The following is a 25,257-nucleotide window of genomic DNA, read 5'->3' on the forward strand; positions in this document are numbered from 1 at the left end:
AAGGAAGACTATAGATCTGCTTTGTTCTTTTAATGCTTAAACACTTTAAAGTCTCTTGGTAGATTTCGGTCATGAAGGACTCAAAATGATTCACTGACTCACTCAAAGCACATGAGATGCTCATTTGTCGCCACCTAGTGACATTTCCAGAAGGGGTCACTGAACTAATCCGTTAATAAAATTGAACACATTTGTGAAACAGAAGCAAGCCTCACCAAAATACTCTTTATTTTGCAGCTAATTCTGCACAGTTGTAAACTTGAATAAACTTTAATCACTAAAATAGCTGCAATTGGTGCTTCTATCTTATTGTTTAAAAAAATATCCCCAGAAAAATGTTCGTGGACCAGTGATTGTCTTACCTTTTTCACCCCTCATGAGTTTGCGTCCCTGTAATTTGTTGTGGCATTGATAGAACAAATCTACAAATTAGAAAAGAAGCAAATTTGTTGTTTTTTCACTACGCATTTAACGCTCTTGCCACCTGTGACCTCACACAGCGTAGCCTACCAAGGTGATTTTTTTTTTGTTTTGTTTTGTTTTTTGTTTTTTTCATAGCCGAATTTCAAACATTACAAGTAAACACGCTACTAAGATGGACAGAAAACACGGACAAGTTCTTGAAAAGGAAAAATACTGACGATGATTAGCCTATGTGGGATAGTGGTGTGCCGTAGAATTTTTGAGTCATAAAAAGTGTGCCGGAGCAAAAAAAAGGCAGCGCATAGCCGGTGCTGTCACGTGACACCTGTTACTTTTGGCAGCGCTGTTCAGAATGAGCCAATCACAATCAAGTGTTACTGGAGGATTTTAAAAAATATATTTTATAGATACTGCTGTGGCGGATTTAACAAGTATGAATCCTTACAACTATCAGTTTTAATTAAAAATTACTCTCCAGAGTAAAAAAATTATATGAGACGTAAAACACTGTGAGATTTGAATGCAGATCAATGGAGGATTCAGTTTTGTGAGTCGTCTAGCGTCCCTTGATTTCATGGCATTTGTGTTATCAATGTTAAAACCTTTTTTTTTTTTTTTTTTTTTTTTTTTTTATGTTTTAAATTTTTTTTAAATACATAAAGTTGTGGAAAATAATTTTTAAGGTCTAAGTTCAGAGGCTGCTTAAATATGCATATATTGATTTACCCAGCATTAATTCACATTTTAACTAATATTTTCACACAGTAATATCTGGTGTTGTACCCCACTGAACCCTCAAAATGTGTTGTAACCCTCATTAGTGTTAACTTGCTTCATTCGTGAAACAAAATTAAATAATAAAAGAAAGAACAACAGCCAAGTTTTCCTTTATGAATAAAAAAATGAATGTCAACATGTTACAAAATGTTTACCCTCAAGCGTTAATATGCAAAAACTGAACTGAATGAAAATTTTTTATATTTTGTAAGTTGAAAAGTGTAAATTTTTTGAGAATGACCCATTTGCAGTTTGGGTCAGTTCCTCACATAAATCTGTTGTGTGACTTTATAAAACATGGGACACAGCACGAGTCATATGGACTACTGTTTACGGACACAGTTATTCACTTTTGTTGGAAAGTGAAGTGCATTTTAAAAGAGCACACTACAATTGCACATCAATTTCATCATGAATGAACCAAGAATTGTTACTGTGAGAATATGTAGTTAAAGATGCACATTGAGATATGTTGTACTTGTAATAAGTGGTGTTTTATAAAAATAAATTAATAAATCAAATATGTTCTTGGACAGTGGGGGGACTTGAAGTCACAAAGGTTGAGAACCACTGCCCTATCCCACTGTATCATGGGGTGGTTTATTGTCCTTTTAAGGAGCATTAAAGGTCCTAAAAATTCAATAGCTTGAGAATTAGGCTGTTCAGACTGAATGTCATCATCTGGCTTTTATATAATTAATGGATTAGTTGTTTTGTTTTTCTGACAAAAGATTCTATCGTTACCATTGTCCCGCTTTTAAAAATTCATGATATATTCCCATCATTATTTCTGCTAATAATAATTTCATAACTTTCTTGTCCTCATTTGTCTTGTGATATTTAACAGAAGTGTGTCATATTGAATCTTAAGAATGGAAGTCAGTGGTGTGTAGATAGAAAACTCTTCTTGGATGTTCTTCTTGGATCAGTTCAGCTGCCACGCATACTTTGCATGGAGGACGAAGATATTGCTGAGGCAGTGGACGATTTAGTCAGTGCAAAGTTCCCAGAAGAGAGGCATGTTGTTGTGGAGCTTTTCTGCTATGCAGGACCATTAGCAAAGTTGTCGACAAAATGAAACTGAAAGTGTACTGTTGCACAGATCTTTAAAGCCCATAATGTGGCCTCTTACACAACCTAGTTGAAACCTCTCTACAATAACGCCAATATTCTAATATTGGCTATGGTGTTTGAGCACCACCTGTTTTGGCGCGAAACTGTCCGCTATAAAAACAAGTGCACAAACACCATTTCCTCACAATTTCTTCCTTCAAGACAGCAATCATCTCATCTAGAAGCCTTCTACCCTTCACCGTTGATATACACGAGTCAGCGGGCGGAATCTTCACGGCAACGAGAAGACTCTCCGCTCCCCTGCAGTGCTCCGGCGAACATCACTCCGCCTCGCCGCTTGACGCTTCGCTGGTGAACGGGCCTCAGCATCCTGATTCCCCGCAGCGCTTCGGCAGGTGTTGTGCATCCTTACAAATCAGTTGCATATTGTGTATTGAATATTGTGTGACTGCAGTCTGAGAGTGGAGGTCTGCAGTCAGACCCTTCTCCATTTTTCTTGTGATATCAAATCAGTTCAGTTTATATTTCTTACAAGAAAAACAGTTTCACTATACGAAACAGATAAGCACATTACAGCACACCAATGCAAATAACGTTAATACTTATGTATAAAATATAAGATTAAATTGTTTGCCAATTGATCTTAAAATGTAAATAACGTAATGTAAATGAAGTTTTCTGTTAATTCCTAAACTATAATTACTAAAACTGAAGATAATATATATATAAAAACTGTTATAAATCACCCGGCTCAAGGTAGAGTAACATAGAGAGGCGACACGTGGATACAAATGAGAAAGGTGTTTATTATTTATTAACAATAAAATATCATAATAATCCAAGAAGAAAACAAAAGAGCAGATCCAGGTGCTGGTGAGAAGAGGCAAAAAAAAAAAGGCCCTTCTATAAAGCTCAATTCAGGGCTCAAGTAATTTATTGCACCTTTTCTAGACATAAATAGCATCAACACCCAGGACTGTACAAAGCAAAATAGAAATGTGTTCTCAAAATAAAAACTACATTAAAACTAACAAAACCATTAAAGAAACGAACCAAAACTAAACTGAAATTTATAACAAATTTGAAAACAGTGTGTATATATATAAATCCTTACTGGTGAAACTGCTGCCAGCAACATACTGTGCAATCTGGATGCCAGAACTGTACTGTAATGATTCTGAATAATAGTACTGGCAGCAAATTCACCAGAAATGTACTACAAATTTACAGTAGACAATGTAAATCTAAAGTTTTTTCAGTGTATACAACACATCCACGCATTCAATCTGGCGATGTTATCCGACCCAATTGCTCTACCACTCTGTCTGGTGAAAGGGGTGCAGGCAACAGATGCTTGAATTCATTTGGTGCTGCTGGAGTCACAGAAATTACATTCCTCACCTTTAAGGTACTCAATTTAACAAACAAGCAATTAAATGTCCTTTCTCCAGAAAATGAATTTTCATATGAACTATAAAGTCTGTTCGAACTGTGAAACTCATCCCGCACTGATGACATGTGAAAGGCTTCTCTCCAGAGTGAGTTCTTGTGTGAATTTTAAGGTTTCCTTTTTTATTGAAACTTTTTCCACACTGATGGCATACAAAACTTCTCTTTCCAGTGTGAATTTCTATGTGTTTACTAAGACTGCTTCTCTCTGTGAAATGCTTCCCACAATGGAGACATGTGAAAGGCTTCTCTCCAGTGTGAATTCTCATGTGATTCTTAAGGTACCCATTTTTCCTGAAACGTTTTTCACACAGATGGCATGTGAAAGGCTTCTCTCCAGTGTGAATTCTTATGTGACTCTTAAGGTTTCCTTTTCTCTTGAAACTCTTTCCACACTGATCACATGTGAAAGGCTTCTCTCCAGTGTGAGTTCTTTGGTGAACCTGAAGGTTTCTTTTGCAAGTAAAACTCATTCCACACTGTGGGCATGTGAAATGCTTCTCTTCAGTGTGAATTCTCATATGACGATTAAGGTTTCCTTTATGAATGAAAGTCTTTCCACACTGAGAGCAGGTAAGACATTTTTTTTTGGCACTTGTATGAGTTCTTTTTTTTGAGAATTTCTTTCCAGATTGTGAGCAATTATAATGTTGTTCTTCTGATTTGAAATGATCAGGTTTCTGACACTGATGTTTCTCCTCCACTTCATCCATGTCTTGACTTTCCTCTTTCAGCTCCATCAGATCTAAAATGAACATGGGTAGATGACATGAAATGTGGGATCATGGGTAGATGACATGGGGTATGAAGTACCCTTTTAAATGTTTCCAATTTGTCTCTAAAATGTATTTATGCACTTTGTATGAACTCATAATTGAGGCTACATGAAATATTTGTGCTTTTAAGGGGGCCAAAAAATGTACTGGTAAAATGACAAAAAGGTGAATAAAATGGTTAAAAATTTTGTTGACTTGGTGACCATTTACAGGACCTAAGATACTGTATATACTTTCCCTTTTACCCAAGTGTACATTTTAACCTTGAATCATAATGTTGAATAAAAAAAGTTCATGGCCATGTTATCTTTGTCCTATTTAGCCAGGGTACTAGGGTTACACCCCTGGGATTTTTAATGACCACAGAGAATCAGGGCCTTGGTTTAACATTTCATCTGAAGGACGGTGCCTTTTTTCAGTATCGTGTCCCCATCAGTATACTGGGGCAGTAGGACCCACACTAACAACTCTTCCAGCAGCAACCATTGTTTTTCCCCAGGAGGCCTACCATCCAGATACTGACCAGGCTCAACCCTGCTTAGCTTCAGTGGGCAACCAGGCGAAAGCTGCAGGGTGATATGGCTGCTGAGGTGACAACTAGCCCTTTCACTGCTAATATCATGGCTGCTATTTCCTCACTTAATAAAAGTGTGGACACTAAATTAGTAAGCATCACAAACTCTACGCAGGCCATGCAGAACTCCTTAAAGGCATTCACCGGAAAAGTACAGACACGATGAAAAGATGACAGCCTTGGAAAACAGGTGTGCATCCTTACAAGCTAGGCTATATTCCACTTTACTTTAAACGTACACTCGCTAACTTCACTAAGCACTTCCCCGCCCACACCAAATCCTTGCCACCATTTTGACCCACAACCCCTCAAATTTGACCATGGGAGCGAGCCTACACGGATGTACCAATTAAGCAGTTTATATTTAAGAGTTATATTGATATTTAGCCGCATAATACTTGTAGCTACCTTAAACTGACACAGTCATAGCCTTTGTGTTCATTGCGATGTTACCATTTTGTTTGTGTAAAACTTGACTTCCAGCTCTGCTTGGGGCAGAACATTTTGAATCACCCGTGGTGGTGTATCGCAGCCATCAGACAATGGCACCTACAGCCCAAAGTATACTTCGATTTTGATGCGAATGCTCAGCATCTGCGTACAGCTGAACGGGAGCCAGTCAAAGTATACTCTATTTGATGGTGCACACATACACTGGCGATTGCCGCATGCACACTGCGACTGTTATAAGATACCTGACTAATTCTCTTCAGGAGTTTAGACCCATAAAGATGTCTTTATATTCCTTCAGACTCGATTTATACAACTGCAGGTATCTCCTGACACCATGCTCTTGACATTCAAATCAGTTGCAGCAGTTTCCACTAAGCCACAGAGGCTCAAGGGTTTTCATTTTTTGTGACCTTGTCGAGGCGGTGAGAAAGCAGCAGAAAACATTTGGAGAGGTCTGACAGGGATGTAAGACAGCCACGCTCAAGTATGGATGGATTCCTCTTTCCTGCGCACTTTCGTATCAAGGTGGACGATATGTCCTAGATCTTCGAGGATGCTGGGAAAGTACAAGATTCCTTAACAAAAAGCTGACTTAAGACTGTGGTTTGGGCTAATTTAATTGAACTGGGTATTTAATATTCAAAAAGACTCACTGCCTTGCCGTAAGTTTGCCTATGTGGTTTATCTAGATTTGGAAAATGTATTGTTTCTATGTTCACTGGCAAGCTGATTAAAGGCAGTAGCCAGGTATGGTTTGTTAAAATTTAACTATGCAATATTTGCGTTCACGTTGCCAGTCAGTTCATTTAGGCTGGACCACATAAGTGTTCTTCCACTACAAATTTTATTGAGTTGTGCTGTATGGGATTGTTGATAAATTTACATGTTAAAAGTCCATAATGTAGGTCAGTTCAGATAACTTTAGCTGGTTTAGAAGTCTCATTAGAAGCTATGGGGTTTATAACAATCAACCAAGTGATTGAGGTAGCTAAAAATCAGATTTAGTGTGGAGCCTCAATTTATTAGCTGCGGGGAACTATGCGATCGAACCCTTTAATCGTTTGGGAGTTAGAGATGGGCTTCAGAGGTCGAGGTCTCTCTCTATTGGGAAGAAGTTGACAGGGCGAAAATAACTACATTTTTTTGCATTGGTGTTCTAAAAAGCAGGGGCGGTTCTAGGCGGGGGCCTTGTCAATAGGCTCGCCTAGATCTGGATCTGATTTTCTGACTTATTGAATGCACCTGAGCCCAACTCGTTAGAGATTGCTCTTATTTGGCAAGCATTCATTATAAAATATTATTTGTATGTGTATCTGTCGGGTTTTCATTTCTGGAACAACATACAGTACACACTTAGGCTATGTTATTTATAGTGAGGTATTTTTTCCACTGTCTTTAATGCTCTGCACTGTACAATGCAGAAACAAGACAAATGTAGTGCAACAAGTTTGGTAAAACAAACAATGAAGCGACTCTGATGAAACAGCACGCAGGAACAGATGTAAAGAAACAGGTATGAAGAAACAGCAGCTACCGCTATACAGGGCCACACCGGCACCTGCAATGGCAAATTTATTATGAATACACTTAAAAAACATAAAATAATTTGTAACCCTTTATAAACCACCCCACTAAAGCCCAAATAAATGCCTTACCTTCAGTGAGAAAGGCTCTTACCATACACTAAGCTCACCACATCAACGCACTTCAACCTAATAATATATACAGATTAATATTGGTAATGTTGTGTCACGGTCCTGTCACTCTGTCAGTCTGGGTTTTTGTGTGACAGGACCGTGACAACATCATCCGATGTCTGTCTTGTGTTTAATTTTCTGTCTCTGTGTGAGCACACAGGTTCGGTTGTTATTTCCCTGCCGTGCGCTCCTCTGTTGGTCTTGTGTTTCATGTCCGGAGCATGGTGTCTGGATCCTGACTCCCCTGTCTGGATTGGTTTCGGTCTGTCTCGGGATCCGGACACTTATGCTCCATGTTCTGTCTGTTATTGAGGTGGGTGCATTGCGCTTATGTCGTCTTGGTGGCATACACTCGTGTCAATAATTTATGTCTGTCTCTCATGAACACGGGTGCGCCTAGCATTGCGCGCCCGGGTCGCAAGCCGTCTTCACGTTTTGCTGAGGTTCGGTCACTTCGGTCTGAGGTGTCGGATTTGTGTGTGGCCGAGCTCTCGCACAGGTGTCCTGTCTCGTTTTGTGGCCTGTTGTGTGCATCGCATGGTGTTTGCCTTGTGGTGTACGCTCAGGCTTTGTCTAGTGTAAGAATGCGTGGCACTGCTTTGTTAGCATTGCCGTGCATTCTCTCATCTTATCTGTCAGCTGGCATGAGCACATGTTGCCATATTGTTTTGGCGATATGCGCTCATGCCATTCGGTTGTCTGTGTCTTGAGAGAGCACGTGGCTTTGTTTTGTTTCTGTATTGCCACGTGTCTCTCAGTCTTGTGTCATACCCCGCCTCCTTGTTTGCCTATTATTAGTTAATTTGCCTCACCTGTCCACTTGTTAACCTGTTTGATTTCTCTCCCTATTTTAGTCTCCTCATGTTTGCTGTTCAGTGCAAGTTCGTCTTGTTCGTTGGTCCTGTTGTTCAGTCCTGATCTTCAGTCTTGTTTCCAGTCCGGTTGGTCCTGTTATTTGCCCCATTTTCCTGCCCAGCCCATTTATATTTTCACCGCCCAGTTCCTGTTTTTTTCTCCCATTGGTGTAGTTTGAGTTTTTGCCTTTATTTTTGTATTAATAAAATGTTGTTTTTTAACTCTGCATTTGGGTCCTGAGCCTCTGCTTATTCTCTGCACAAGAGAACCACTAAATAGTTTACAGGGAAGATAACACACACAATGTCCTCTTTATGAACACTATTTATCAATCAAATACTTAACACGTGGCACACCAATCACAAGGGAGAGGCACACATCTGCTCAATAACAGAGAATTGAGCTTAATATTAGCAACAGCATTCTCTAATAAGAGGTGCACACCAAGCACTCTCAATAAGGAATGCGCATAGACACTGGCTGCATCAGAAAACGTAGGCAGCTGACTTTCTGCCTAATTGGTTAATGGCTTAACTGACAGCTTAAGGTTTTGAATGAATGGAAACTGGTCTCCGAACATTTTGAAAAGCACCTAATTTTCATCCTGCCTCCGTATACAGCCTCCAAAGGCAGCATTTTCCTGGATTCGGACACAGCCACTGACAGACATAATAATAATAAAAAACATTACATTTTTTTTTTAAAAAACCACATTGAAGCCATCTTATTGGTTACTTATTACGATGCATGCAACTTTTTTAAACCCATTTTAATTGAGATAGATACATGCATTAAAAAATTCACTTGTTACACTGGACCATTTAAAATGAACTAAATGAAAATTCTTAAAAGAATCTTAAAGGAAATGGTGACAATTTACAAGACCTGTACATGCAGATTATAGCCTACCACTTAAATTCTAACATCATTCATTTTACCCAAGAATTTTACTGCATTAAGGCCGTTTCAACCGGGACACGGAAAGTGGCAAAAATGCCACGTGACTGCCGCTTTCTCTCGTAGTGGAAACATTTTTGCAGTCAAGGCGGTGCTATTGTCGCGATTTCAGGGGCGGCTGTTGCCATAGTTACAATCAACATGAACTCGCGAAGTCACCTACATGCACACCAACAGCAGCAGCAGACTTGCAATGTATGTGAGAGAAATATTCTGCAACTATTTTACCTCACCTGACTGAGAAATGCCCTGGCAAAACTCTATTGTAAAATTTAGAAGCAGTTGGACCAAACAGATTTTAAACTGGGCTCACATTGTTTCTTTGACTGTGTATATAGTTCATATAGTAGTTATATCAAATCATTAGTTGCTCAATTAAGTCATAATCAGTTGAGAACATGAAACGTGAGATAAAACATGAGATAAACTAATGATAAAGTAAAAATGGCATTTGTGTTTATTGTTGATTTGTGTATGTCTGTGATCTGCTTACAAGAGATCCTGATGCATTATTTTGCTCATAATAATCATGTTTTATTTGTTTGTGACTACGTATGCCCGGCCCCCAATAGGGCTAATCAGCCGAGGAGAGGGATAAATGCAGCCGGATGCGGCAGTTTGGGAGAGAGAGCCACACGCAGCTGCCGTGTGTACATTTGTGTATTTTTGTTTAAATCAAATATTACTTGACTGTTCAGCAGGTTCCCAGACATGCCGTCGCCTGGTCCTTGACCACTCCTCCACCCTGGGTGGACAGCAGCGAGTCCTCTGACCCCTGGTGGATGGAACGCCCCTCCGCGTTCTGGCGGCCGATAGCGAGCCCCTCTGCCCCTGGCAGCGGCTCCACTGCTCCAGGCGGCCGCCAGCAAGCCCCTCCTTCCCTCGCGGACGGCGGCCATTCCTCCATATCCAGGCGGCCGGCAGCGGCGACTCCATCCCCCGGCGGACGGCGCGGCTGCTCATTGGGCAGACGGCAGTGGCGAGGACTCCACGACAGCGCATCCCTCCTCCTTCCCGGGTTTCAGCACCAATGTAACAGGGTTAAAATGGGCAAGGAGGAGGTGGGAACCAGCTGAACAGTCAAAGTAATATTTAATTTAAACAAAATGACACAAACACAAATGCACACACGGAAGCTGCGTGTGGCTCTCTCGTCACAGCCCTGCCCTCCTCCTCATCATATTGTTGTTATTTGTAATTTCATTAGAATTGAGTCAAATACTTTGTGTAAGTTTTATGATTAGCATAGAGCTTCATGACAGCTGTTAATTTTTTTAAGCTAAATTTAATTTTGCACTTTATTTTACCTGACAAACTAACTCACACTAACTCACTATGAGATTTTTGAGGCATAATATAACTTCCATATCTTCCATGTTTTCAGCAGTCTGCTATGAGCTCAGTGGAATTTTGTATGATTGGCTGTGAATAAAGCATTCACTTATTGGCTACGCCAGACACGGCTGCCGCAGCCACTCACGAAAAGATCATTTTATCTCTCACAGCACCTGCCGCGAAGAGCCGTGCACGTGAAAGCGGCAGGATTTTGGGTGTACGAGCACCACTTGCGTGCCGCCTCACACCGCTAGCAAAACCGCCAGTGATTTGCCGCTTTCCGCATGCCTCTCATTGAAAATGAACTAGACACTTGCACTTGCCGCGTCCCATGTGGAATGGCCTTTAGTCATTCCAAAGAACAACATGGCTTAAAGTTTGTGGGTAAAACCAGAATGTTAGGGTGTATTGACTAATTGAAACATTTGTCATGAGCCTGTTTGTTGATATATTTTACTAAAATTCGGTGAATCTTTGGTTGTCTTCAAAATTGCATGTCAGCAAATATTAAAACAGCAAATGATGTTTTACATGTGTACAGGAGACATTTAAGGTATAATACAGTTGCCCCCCTTCAAGCACACCCAGCACCTCCAGTCAAAATGGTTTAGAACCGCCCGTGCTAAATAGTCAGTCAAGGAATCTAGACAGAATTGTTTTGTTTATCTTGTCAACATCCAAGAATGTAGATCACATGCAGCATTGTGATGCACTCAAACTAGTCAGATGGAACGTGAAGGGCCTGGGCAGTCAGGTTAAAAGGGCGAAAGTTCTAATGCATCTCAAATCACTTCAACCTTATATATGGTTCCTTCAAAAAACCCATGACAATCAAAAGCAAGAAGGGTCGCTATTTCATTTATTTTTCTCTTTCATCATCTATTATAGATTCTGATGGTAGACAAATCATCATAACTGGCATATGAAGTTTAACCCCAGTTACATTGGTTAACATATACGGACCAAATTCAGATTGCCCAGATTTTTTTCGTAAAGTGTTTACTGCAATTGCAGATCATCATCTTACAAATCTGATTACATTTTGGGGCCTTAATTATTACTCATCACTCTCTTCCATATTCTCAATGAATTATGAATGACTTAATTATGATCATACAAGGAGTTTTCCAATTTTACTGGCCTATGGAGAACTTCCCAGGAGGACTTGAACACAGTTTAGCCTAAACCACAACATAACTGAAATGGTGTACCTTAGCAACCACCTAGAACACCCTAGTCACAACATACTGTATAGCATCAATGTGCTAAAAGCAAAGAGAACACTTTAGCAACCACCCAGAACACTCTAGTTTATTAAATAAATATTGTTAGACATTTTGAGTGCTGGTAATTATTTATACACATTGTCTGCCTTGGTTAAATGTAAAAGGTATTCTAAACACATTTGTTCAACTTTCATATGCTGATAGCACATAACTTATATTAAGCCAAAACACATCAAATTAATTAGTCAAAAAACAGATTTAAACTTACATGAGCAGTTTCTTGTCTTCCCCAGTGGAGACGACGGAACACACACTGTCTGGCACGTGCTTCGCTTGTGATTTTAATTCAAATTCATGATTCACGAAACAAATCATTCAAACCGTTTTTTTGAATCTTTTTGATCGGTTCAAAGGAATCAAATGTTAAAGATTCGACTCAAACAATTCTTTCAGACATCAGACATCACTATAGCTGCTCCGCATGGGATTTACACATACAGCTATGTTATTTTTTGCTGTGTTCAGTTGCAAAAGTAATGAAAGTGTCTGGAATAAAAGTATTAATTTCCTCTTCAAAATGTAGTGAAGTAAAAGTCCAAAGAAATATTTATACTCAAGTAAAGTACAAATATTAAAATATAGCTGCAAGTAGCGATGACTTGGCCCAAGCACAACTGGTCCATTTCCACCCAGTGGCTTTTGGAAAACGATGCAAGGTGGACACGTGCATTTGGCATTATTCTAAACAATTTTGAAGCAATTTGAGTAAATATAAGAGGACTATTTTGAAGTCTGTTGTAAGACCCACACTTCCTGCTGCCAGGTGGTGGCACTATGACCGTGACCCAAAATAGTCAAATCCATGTGATCAGCCCCCATTACTAAACATATAGCTGAATTTTCATCAAAATCACACAATGCACACAGAAGATATAAGGCACTTTCTGTTTGCCATTTTCCGCTATAAATGTATTGCTTCGCCATGGCGACACCATTCAAAATATCAAAAATCCATTCGCAATTTAGCATCTATAATGTCTTTGCATGATGTTGCACAAATTTGGTGCCAGTCACACAAATCCCCTAGGAGAAGTATTTAAAAGTTCAGAGCCTGCAATTTTCAGAAAATCCAAAATGGACGATTTCCTGTTGGGCGGAGCTAATGACTGTAAGTATGAAAGTTGTTCGGCTTGATGAGAACTATATATATACCAATTTTGGTGACTGTAGGTGAAAATGGGGGTGCTACAGAGCCCCCCTGCACGCCCTGCATTCACAAAATGTAATATTTAAAAGTCTGGTTTTCCACTGTTGAAAGTGTAGCAGATTTGTATAGCAGAATACGGTGTAACACCACTGCCGCTGTTTATCTCTTGACTCGGCAGCAGCGAACAATGAGTTATTGTTTGTGACTGTTTTGTTATACATTAACAGCTAAATATTGCTGATGATGTTTTGATAAGCAAGAAAACTGTACTTTAGTACAATTTAGAGTATTATCATGGCATTTTCTATTACTTTACACTTCCACTCCTCTACATTTCAGAGGGAATATTGTACTTTTTCCACTGCATTTACTTTTTAACAGCTATTGTTACTAGTTTATTTTCAGATCAATATTTTATATGTAAAATATATGATCAGTTAAAATTAACTGTTATCTCTACATTTAAAAACTACCCATCTTAAAAATGCCCAGCTTAAACAAAATGTTCTTTCCTCTATCACCTACAGATGGCTGAAAAGCATCAGTGAACGGGCAGTAAGGTGTGGGACTACTTCTCTAAAGATGGTGATGTACTGTAGTTGTCTGCAATACCTGCAAAGCAAAGATAAGCCAGGGATCTAGCAAACCCATTGAAAATAATACCACCAATTTGCGGTCTCATCTGAAAGTGAAACCAGTTCAGAAATGTACTATATTGGCCACCATATCGGTAATCTATGAATTTTCCCCTCTAAAATTGGTATCAGTCTCAAAAATCCCATATCGGTCGGGCTCTACTTGAAAGAATTTGGTTTTCTTTGTTAAAGAAACTGCAAAGGTTTCATGTTCATAAAAAGTAGTGTATGTCTGTTCACGCACAGCCTGTCAATCAAAAATGCATACTCTCAATCTCACTCATCTCAGTGCGAATCTGTGTCAAACCTGTTAAATACCTCATCAGAGATATATGCTCTTCATGATAAAAAAAAAACAAGTTTTTCTATTATAAATAAAAAATATTAATAACTTGAAAAAGGTTTATCAGAGAAGGTATCCTTTGTCATGTATCAAGTATCTCTTGTATATGAATTCTGAAGTCATTCTTAACGCCTGCATGTGTATATACACGTGCTCTTTTATGATACGTTAACAGTACTAGTGTTGTCAAAAGTACCGGTGCTTCGGTAACACGTCGGTACTAAAATAAATCAGACGTCACGATACCAGTGTTTCTGCAGTATCGAAAGTAAAGCATCGACTTAATTCGGTACCCGCACACTTTGACTGACACATGACTGCTTTCAAACGCTCACACGCTTATTTGAGCGTGTGTTCTGTTACTCCTTTTACACTGAAATGGACAATTCATCAAATTAAAATAGTGATATGTCCTAAATGTGCTCATTAAAAGGCTGAAGGCTGCAATCTCAGTCTTCATTCAAGCTGCGTGCAGCCCGTTCGTAAACACTGGGAGATTGGAGGTTTGGCAGATTAGATCAGGGGTCCCCCAAGCCCCACCCCTCACAACGCCCCTGAACTACAGTGTATATATATATATATATATATATATACACACTATGCATGCACTCAGTAATGTATAGTATGAATTTTCAAAGTGTAGTATCGTCTCAAATGGAACACTAACAGTTTTTGCCCCTCACGGAAATACTTTTTTCAGCTGACGGAAGTGACGTTTCAAATGCACAAGGTGTTGCCACTAACTTAAGCACATCAGCCAAACTCAGTTCAACACTTTGGGACGCATCTAATGTTTAATTAACTGTGAAACACTTTAAAGGAAACATGCAATTGTTTGCTTAAATGTATTATTTACACTGATTTTTAAGTTTTTACATAAGGCTAGGCGAAAACAGTGTGGTTAATAGCATATTTGCCGTTTTAGTTGTGGTATCAATATTGGTATTGACAATCATGACATTTTACTGGTATAGGCACCAACTACTGAAATTTTGGTATATGCTCCAAAACCTGATGAGCAGCTTGAAGTTGCATTACGAAAGACAAATGAATCAAGAATGGACACCCACCTCTTTGTCCATCAGTATCTTCACTTTTTATTGTGTATGGTTGTGTAATACTGATGTCTTCACTCTCTTCTTTAATAAACTCCATCTTTACAGCAGATTGTCTCACAGATCTCAGTCGTTACACCTGGAGATTTTCCTCCTCATCTGGACATCGCTTGAAAACACAAACCTTTCCTGAGCAGGAGACGCGGCGCAGCTCTAACAACGTCACAACAACAGCAGTTCGGAGAAGCAAAATAAAAGTCCCTTTGCACTCGTGATGGGCGCTTTCGAAACACAGCTTCAGAGACTTCGATGCCTTAACACATCTTTTATTTCGAACCAGTGCTTCGGAGCGCGTATCCCACAATTTATTTTATTTATTTTTTACATTTATTTTCATTTAACAAATTTACAAACAATACATTCGAAATCCAGTATCATAATCCACATTACCATTGACATTACCATACAATATCAATCGCCTAAATTAAAATTAACAGAAAAAAAGAAAAAGGAAAACACATTGGTTTGGTATTACTGTGCAAAATATTAAAGGTAGAAGAAGGTACAGAATATAAAAGCAGAAAATATTGCTCAATTATTGGTTGTGTAAAGTAAATGTTGCATAGTAAATTACAAGATGCTACAGGATAGAATTAGGGGCTTTCAAGTAAGAAGAATTTCTCAAAACAATTTAGTAAGGTTTCATTTTTCTTATTTACAATCATTTTTAAAGATTCCTTCAGAATATCCATTTCTAAGAAGAAAGAGTAAGATTTTGGTTGATTGTTGGCACATTTTTGTTTGTGGATGTCATCTTTGCCATGCAGAATATAAAAATGTACTACATACTCAAATAGTTTGCTCTTATTTGAATAGGTACCAATTATATCTTTCAAAGATAATCTATAATTAATTTTCCAAGGGTCAGATAAGTAGGTGCTAACATTCAACCAAAATTCTGAGGATATAATACAATTATAAAATAAATGAATTAAAATGTACATTTCTTATCAATGTCCATATACTTAGATAATATTGCATTATAAGGGTATATTTTGTGTAGAGCTTTAAAGTGCACTTCTACTTTGTTGGAAATACAGAATTTATAAAGTGTTAACCAAGCTTTATTCCTGTCAATGTCAGGTATTTGGGTATTCCAAAAGATTTTCCTCTAGGAGAAATCTTGTGCATGGATTGAAATATTTGTCTAATACATTTGTTGTTATAGGGGGAATTAAGTAAATTAAAGCCATTTACAGACAACTCAGGCATTACTCTTTCATGACTACCAAACTCCAGATGGCTTCTGGGACAGCTTTAACCACTGACTGGAACTCTTTAAAAGGGATGGGAAAATTGGATGAAAGCAGAAATACCTCATATGACATAACATTTCCATCTTTGTCAAATAAGTCCATAACAAAGTTTATATCCCTTTCAAACCATTTGTGCAAAAATAAAGATTTATTCCTAGAGGTAATATAATGATTGTTCCAAAGAAGCAATTTATGTGGAGAGAAATTATGATGGAAACAATTTGTCCACGCTTGCTGGTGAAATTTTGACAATTTAACAGGTAGCTTTTCAGGCAGAAAGTTACATCTTAAAAGAAATAAAAGACCTCCAATTTTCTTGAAGATGCATTGTGGGATAAAATACCATACTGACTTTTCATTTTTCAGGCACTTTCTTAGCCAAATGAGTTTAAAAGTGTCATTAACATAAAAAATCATTTCAAGACCACCTTCTGCCCTTTTACCAGACATAATGTCATTTTTTAATTTGTGTGGTTTAATTTTCCAAATAAAATCTAGAAAGGATTTATTGATTTCTTTAGCAATTCCATCACTGACATATAGGGGTATGACTGGGTAAACAAATCCAGACGGACCTTCAGCTTTGGATAACAACACTCTGCCGAAGATAGAGAGATCTCTTTGTAACCAATTGTTTAATATATTTTAAATTTTTGGTAAAAAAAAAAAATTGTTGGCGAGTGGAGCTATTTTTAATAATATGGATGCCAAGATATTTCACAGATTCTTTTACAGGTACAGTACTGTGCAAACAGTTTTAGGCACTTAAGATGTTTCACAAAAGCATTTGTCTTAAGATGGTTATTTATATCTTCAGCTTTAGTGTGTCAATAGGAAAAATATATTTTAGACTATTACATTACTTTTGCAAATAGAAAAGATTGGAATAGAAGAACAGGGAGCCCTGCAACAGATGTCATGGCCCCCACAAAGCCACCCACTGAACATTGTGTCAGTCTGAGATTACATAAAGAGACAGAAGCAATTGAGACAGCCTAAATAGAAGAACTGTGGTGAATTCTCCAAGGAGCTCGGAACATCCTATCTGCCAACAACCAAGAAAAACTGTGACCAGGTGTACCTAGGAGAACTGTTTTTAAGGCAAAGGTGGTCACACCGAATATTGATTTAGCTTTGTTTATGTTTACTGCACCTTGTATGACATTAATTGATAAATAAAAACTATTTATATCATTATTTTTGAAGACATCCTCACTATGCAACATTTTTCACAAGTGCCTAAAACTTTTGCACAGTACTGTCTATTTTCTACAAAGACTTTGGATGATTCATGTATAAATACAATTTCACATTTGTTAATATTTAACTTTAATCCAGAGCAATCAGAAAAATCTGAAATAGCATTTAGTGTGGTTTTAACTTGGTTCTTGTCTTTTAAAAATAATGCAGTATTGTTGTACCTCTCTTGCTGATGAAAATTTTACACACCAGCTTATTAAAGACACACATTTATCAAATACAGAGCCACAATGAGTTCAAAAAATAAAATACAGATGTTAACAAAAATATACCAAAGGAAACCAATGAAGAATGTTTTAAAACCATTAAATAATCTTTATCTTGATTTCCTGAACAGGATCACACAAGACCCGTCTGGTCTGGTTGTAGCTGTGAACAGGAGGTATGTGCCTTACCTGAAACCCCTCCCACCCCAGGCCTCTGAGTGCCCATAAGAACTCTTGTGAAAATGTTTTGATTCTTTGTGCTAAAGATACATTTAAAATTGAATGTATATTTTAAAAATGTTAAACACATTTTATGTTAAATTTTTAATCTTTAAAGTGTCTATGTTAATGATGTGCTTGACAGCTTCATACCTTTTGTTTAAAAAACACATTTTCTCCTCTTTGTTAAAAGTAAAAATGCAAGACAATTTGTGTTAAGCTACATCTAAAATTAAACTGAATTCTTTATTGTGTTTTATTGACATAAATCTGTTTGTTAAAATAATGCAACACAAAACTTTAGTTTTTTGTTAAACTATTTGTTCATATTTAAAGCGGATGTGAGTTTTGCTGCATAACAGTAGTCTTTGTTTTAGAAACACATTTTATCTCATTGCTAAAAGTAAAAAAAAAAACTAAAAAAAAAACTTTTGTATTAAAGATACAGCTAGAAATATAGAAAAATGGAATATTGTGTTGCAGTAACACAAACCAGTTTGGTAAAACACTGGAATGCTAAACCTTTTGTTCATCATATTTTTTTGTTATTAACAATTTTTATTGATTCCCCCCTCCCCCACAGCCACTACAGTGGACACCAACAATTAGAACATAAAAAATAAAATAAAAAATAAAAAAAAGTATACTTTAAAAAAAACAACAAGAATGCACATCTAAACTAGAAATTCCTCTCCACTGCCCCTCCCCGAGAATCCTCCAAAAAAGCCAAATATCCACGCCACTTCCTATAAAACAAATCCCATTTTCCCAGCCTTCTAAAAATCACCTCCTCAAATGCGCCCATCTCCCCGCACCACTCCTGAAACGAGGGTGCCCCAGCCGACTTCCATCCCCTGAGGATGATTTATCTGCTGATAATATCTCCGGCTAGGACCCAACTTTTTAAATGACTATCCCCAATATTAATGACCACCCCATCACCTAAGATACAGAGTCTGGGGCAAAATGAAAACTGAGTGTCCATTAAGTCACACATAAAGCTCTGAACCCTCAACCAAAATTCTTGGATCTTAACACATCCCCAAAAAACAAGGGTTGTGTCCCCGTCTTCTGACTGGCATTGCCAGCAGGTGTGTGTCTTTAAGACCAAGCCTATACAATCTAAAGGGGGTCCAACAGACTTGATGTAACTTCTTAAATTGCATAAGTCGCACCCTTGCGTCTCTAGATGTTGACTTTACGTTTTTTTAGAATCCTAGCCCACACTCGCTCCTCCAATACCAAGTTTAAATCTTTCTCCCATAATCTCTTGAGAGAAGCCAAAGCTCCGTCTCCCAGACTCTGAATTAACAAAGAGTAATACACTGATGCCTCATGACCTTTTCCAAAAGCAGTAATCACCACTCCTAGAGTATCTGCCGCTTTAGGGGGGTGTATGCTACTCCAAAAAATAGTACAGAGCACTTGGCGCAGCTGTAAAACCTGAAGAACTGAGATCTGGGAATCCTAAAATGTTTAACCAAATTCTCAAAGGATCTCAACACTCCACTCTCATATAGGTCACCGAGCGTATTAACTTCCCTCACAATCCACTCTGACCAGCAGAAAGGGGACTTATTAATACATAATTTTGGGTTCAGCCATATGCTCGAAGCAACATTTAAATAAATGTCTGAATTAAACACTCTGGACACTTTTGTCCATACCGTGTGCAAATGCGAGATAACGGGGTGTAACTTAACTTCTCCGATTAGTTTGATAGAAAGGCTTTGCAATGGCGAAATAGGGGCAAGAACTTCCTGTTCAATACAAAACCAGGGAGGGGCTCTCTCAGGTGGAAGTGACCAATGAGCCAAATGTCTGAGACCGAATAAACAAATTCTTGGGTAGGACTAGCCCACCTTGGTCAATCGGCCTATGTACTTTCTGAAGTGTAATCTGGGACGTTTAACATTCCAAATGAAGGACTTCGCCATGCTATTAAATTGCTTGAAATAAGAGAGGGGGACATCTACAGGGAGAGATTGTAGCAGGTAGTTGAATTTTGGAATACAATTAATTTTAATAACATTAACCTTCCCAATCATAGATAAATGTAATGAAGCCCACATTACTTGAAAACATTTTTATTAAGGGGTCAAATATAACTCTTATCTAAATCAGACAAATTTGCTGGGAATAAAATGCCCAAATACTACCGGAAGGCGCCCGGCTGAAAAGCCGTTACTGGGCAGTACGCTGTCAGAGCCAAAGCTTTGGATTTAGACCAATTAATTCTGTATCCTGAGAACTTAGAAAAGGAATTAATAATTCTGTGGAGGCAAGGCATAGATCTAGAAGGGTCGGAGACGAATAGTAAAATATCATCTGCGTAAAGCAAAAGCTTATGCGCCATACCTCCCGCCACAACCCCTGGACAATCATCCTCCTTTCTTATCGCGGCTGCTAATGGTTCCAGGGCAAGACAGAACAATAATGAGGAAAGAGGGCAACCCTGCCGGGTGCCCCTATCCAGAGTAAAATAAGCTGAAAATAATACATTCGTTCGTACCGCCACTGCCGGGTGTTTATACAGTAACTCAATCTATCCAATTTGTTCATCATCTTTAAAGTGACAATGTTAGAGATGTGTTTTACAATCTAATACCTACTGTTTAAAAATCAAATTTTCTTCTCTTTGTTAAAAAAAAAAGACTGTGTTAAAGCTACATCTAAAATTACATGAAATGCATTACTGTGTTTTAGTAACATAACTCTGATTAAATAACGTAATGTTAGACTTTATTTTTGTTAAACCATTTGTTCGTTATCTTTAAAGTAACTGAGTTTGCTGCACAACGTTCGCCTTTTTGTTTTGGAAACACATTTTCTCCTCTTTGTTAAAAGTAAAAAATTAACAAACTTAAAGATACAAGTGTTAAAGATACAACTAGAATTATGTAAAATAATTGTTGACGTAACACAAACCTGTTTGCTAAAATACTGTAATGCTAAGTGAATATGTGGATTTGTTTGCAGCACATGCTTTACTTATCGTTTTAGAAAGATACTTTCTTATCTTTCTCACAGGGGTGGGTCATTGAACCTTGTCTGCATGTTATGACCTGTAAAAGAGGAATGTCTGGACGGGAAGGCAAGAATGAGAAGCAATAGAAAGAATCCGGTGTGCAGCTGCAGGGGATGACAGGGAGACAATCCTGACTGCTGCCCCACCACCACGAGATGTTCTGGGATTAATGAGTCAAAACATATATGAAGGGTGGCTCCCAGCTGATGACCCTGCTGATGGACTGAAGGCACTGGCGGAGGGGGTGCAGGCAATAACGGCCAGCAGGTTTTAACAGCTACCTGTGCACCTGATGATTATACACAAATACGCAATAACTTCAGAATGTACTGCAAAGGTGGCTCATTCGGAAATACTTGGATATTTGACGACAGAAACCTCAACTTAAAGTTACCAGTCACAGTGGAGCGGTAATTAACACTAAAATATTCCACAGCAGTGTTGAAAGCATTCAGGGTTGGAAGGAGTTAAGCTGCAGTTAAAAAAAATGACAAGAGATATATATCATTAAAATATATATCATTCATTTTGTGGACTATCTTTCTTGTCTTTTGAAACGTGCTCACGCTTGACGCATGCATAGAGCGTGCACTGTACAGATGCTCTGAGCATGCATGAAGGGCAAGGAAGTGTAATCGAGCTTCAAATCATAATCGTGCCATTGAAACTGCAGATGGCAATATTTACAGTAAAAAAGTGTCAACATTTGGTCTGTTTCTCACACAAATCCCACTGGCTCTCATGTGTCATGTGACTGATAGTGACCAGCCCTGACTGTTAGCCTCTCCTATTTCCCTGATGAGACTGCTCTGGTTCAGTTTGGTGCCACCAATGATCAAAGATAAAAAAAATGGAAAATCAGTACTGAAAAGAGACAAAAAAATGTGATATTGTGCTAAATTTTCCCCAACTAAATCCTTGAGGCATTAAATGCAAATATTTGAAAATCACATCCTGCAGCACTTAAGCCAACAGCAATTCCAGTGTTGAGACAAAACCTAAAGAATGTGTGAGCAGAGAGCATAAATGAGCCATGCATTCAGATAAATCAAATCAATCAGGCATTACAAACTCTTACATGAAATTGCATGTTAGGAGAGACTCAGGACATTTTGTTTAAGCCAGTAAAATACACATCAGATTGAATTGTTTCCACATGAAGTGCAGTGGGATGGCTTCTCTCCAGTATGCGCTTTCAGGGCTCCTGAAGCTGCGAAACTTTCCATAGTGTGAGCAGTGTTAACTGAATTAAGTGTGATGAAAAAGACAATGTTTTATTTAACCACTTTGATCACAGTTAAATATCTTTAATCCAGAGTGAGAGAGCAGTATGGCTTGAACAAATTCTAATTTTTACTAGTCGAGTTACCACCCAGAATAGAAGTCAAGCACTCGATTACTCAGTGGGTCAATGTTTACCTTACGTAAATGACTTAGATGTTGTGTTAATGTAAAATGTTCTACTTTCTGCTAATTGAAGGCTAATTCCAAATGATGTTCTTCATTTTTATAGACAAAATAAAAGAAAACCATTTAAACCACAGTGTGCTAATTTTTACTGCATGTGGTATATATGTGGCTTCCCTTTTTCTCTCCCTGCACGCCATGCATGTGTGAAGGAGAGGGAGTGAAGACAATGCCCTCACAACTGAGATGATGTGGGAGAGAAACAAAAGCATGCATACCTCCATTGACAGATTCATGTTTTGCGTTTTGATAAATGATGCAAAAAAAGTCAATTCCCAGTAGTTTTTTTATTGGTTTCAGGACGCATCACAAAAATTCAGGCTTGTATGTGAAAAGAACACTTTAACCTCCTGAGACCCCCACATGACTGCTGTGTGCATTTTCCATTTGTCTTTTTGGTTTGTAACTAATAGGACCTAATAAACAAGCAAAAAAAAAGATTTTTTTCTAGAGCAAATAGTTTTCAATGTATGTCCACATATGTGGACAGTGGGACTAAGCTGTGAAATTTTAAATAATACCAAGCTATAGAAAGTCCAGGAGTGCAGGTTATTCATGTTTTTGAGACGTTATAGACATTACAGCTGATTTTCTATAAAGCTGAATTAATAATTCTTATGAAAAGTAATGACCAGCATCATCAAATCACTGCCAACCAGTTAAAATAAAATTTAGCATTATAAAAATGTTTTAGTCGGATTTTAGGAGTGAATGCACTTAGCTGCATAGAAAGATATAGGATGCACCCTTGCTCCCTATTTAGTGAATGACTTAACTTCCAGTGTGCTGTCTGTCTGCACTGGTCTCAGAACAGTTAGAAATGCACCTTATTTTCATCCTAACTCCATATAATGCCTCTAATAGCAAAACTTATCAGCTTTTGCATGAATACATTTATTCTCAATGTTAAAATGATAGTAAATATATGAATGCATTTACTAATGTTAATGAATAGAATCGTATTGTACAGTGATAACAAAATAAAACAATATCGACATTTCTATTAAAATGAAGTGAACGGACCTACAGATGTGTTAATGTTAAAGTTGAAAAATATTCAAAATAACTAACAAGTTTTTTCAACTTTTGAGGGAAAGCGGTCCAAATTTCAACATATGTGGACATCATGCTGACGAGTGAACAATGAACAGATTTTTTAAAGCCACATATCAAAGGAAACTACTGTTTACAACCAAACAGGTTTCAATCCAGAGGCACTTTTGTTGGCGCTGCGCCAGTAGCAGCGCTTCCTGTATATCAATGTCATGCTGTTGTGTCACGTGATTCTTGCGGCAGAAGTTTAACCCTTACATAATAGTGTAGAGTCTTGTGAACAGTATTCAGCCAGTTTTAATTCATTTAAATTATGCGTTGCGTATAGCGAAGCCAAAATACAACGTCCACACATGTGGACACAGGGTCGCACAAGGTTAAATGTGTGCACCACGGTTCCCTTATACAGTACATGTGTATGATTTGTAAATGAAAAGTGCTCAGAGTTCACATTATTTACATATAATGTAAATGCAAAGCACTCTGTATTCAATAATTTTTTTTAAGGTTTACAAAGCATGTAGGAGGGAACTGCGCAGCACAGCACTGCAGACGTTTAAAATGTTCATTTACACATACAAGCCAAAATTCTTGTGACGCTCCTGAAACCAATCAAGAAGCTAAAGGCACATGACTGTTTTTGCACCATTTATTTCTACGCAAGCAACATGAAACTGTCAATTGAGATACACATGCTTTCGTTTCTCACCCACATAGTCTCAGTTGCGCAGACATTCTCTTCACTCCCTCTTTCTCCCTATCACTCTGTCTCTCTCTCTGACACACACACACAAGCATGTGGAGGGAGAGAAAGTAAAGCCACATACGAATACATTTTGTAGGAATTTTCCTCCTGTTATGACCATATGGAATAAGCATGACTGAAATCATTTGATCCATGAGTACTCGACACTAGTGGTCGACCGATATATATCGCAGAGGCTGAAAAATCAGCCGATGTTATCAGTTTTTTAATTATCGGCATCGGTCGATAAATTTTCCCATTTGGCCTATTTCTTTTCTTGAGGGCACCGAAAATCGCCTTCTTACATGTGAAGTGACTGAGACTTGTAAACGACCATTCACGGTTCATTTTGTTGTTACGTGCCATCGTGTTCCTACAATAATAGACTGGTGTGCAACACAGTCTCATTTAAATGGTCCGCATATCAGAGCCGCAGCAGACGCGTTTGAGCTCATAATGTTAAAGTGCTTGTCTGTTTCATTCTCCCTCTCTCTCCTCAACAGTTCCCTGTAACTTTTAACTGCCTTGTCTAATGATGAAAAGACAAATATCAATAAAACTAATATCATATACCGTCTGCAAATATGCACATATCTAATTTAAACAGATGTAATAAACTAACCTCACACAACTTCAGCAGATCCAGTGTCCTGTGGAGTGCTCATAAATCTTCCTCTGAAGCATGTATTCTATCAGCCTCTCCTCAACAGTTCCCTATAACTTTTCTAATGATAAAAGGCAAATATCAATAAAAATAACATCATATACCGTCTGCAAATATGCGCATATCTCGTTTAAACATATGTAACAAACTAACCTCACACAACTTGAGCAGATCCATCGTCCTGTGTAACGCTCATAAATCTTCCTCTGAAGCATGTATTCTAACAGTCTCTCCTCAACAGTTCCCTGTAACTTTTCTAATTATAAAAGGCAAATATCAATAAAACTTGTATTATATACCATTTGCAAATATGCAGATATCTCGTTTAAACAGATGTAATTCATGAACCTTACAAAAATCCAAACAACTGACTGAAGAGCAGTGGTGCAGCCAGTTTGATGTCACTACAATGTAGAAGCAAAATAAAAGTCTTGTCTACACGCTGTGTCTACAATCACAAAAT

General features: G+C 38.0%; 1 protein-coding gene across 3 annotated transcripts; it reads right to left on the minus strand.

Moving 5' to 3' along the window:
• Nucleotides 1-3,060: 3,060 nt before the first annotated feature.
• LOC127440883 (gastrula zinc finger protein XlCGF8.2DB-like) lies at nt 3,061-24,855 on the minus strand. Of its 3 annotated transcripts, none has more exons than XM_051697961.1 (2): nt 24,753-24,855; nt 3,061-4,468 (listed from the first exon to the last, which is right to left on the minus strand). In XM_051697961.1, exon 2 carries the CDS (start codon nt 4,461-4,463, stop codon nt 3,687-3,689), a length of 777 nt encoding a protein of 258 aa, XP_051553921.1. In that variant the 5' UTR covers nt 4,464-4,468; nt 24,753-24,855; the 3' UTR covers nt 3,061-3,686. The 3 variants fall into 3 exon arrangements, with proteins under 3 accessions (XP_051553921.1, XP_051553919.1, XP_051553920.1); XM_051697959.1 differs by lacking the exon at nt 24,753-24,855 and adding an exon at nt 14,852-15,052; XM_051697960.1 differs by lacking the exon at nt 24,753-24,855 and adding an exon at nt 11,865-13,298.
• Nucleotides 24,856-25,257: the final 402 nt, after the last annotated feature.

This window comes from Myxocyprinus asiaticus, chromosome 5 (genome assembly GCF_019703515.2).
Source record: "Myxocyprinus asiaticus isolate MX2 ecotype Aquarium Trade chromosome 5, UBuf_Myxa_2, whole genome shotgun sequence".
NCBI lineage: Eukaryota > Metazoa > Chordata > Actinopteri > Cypriniformes > Catostomidae > Myxocyprinus > Myxocyprinus asiaticus.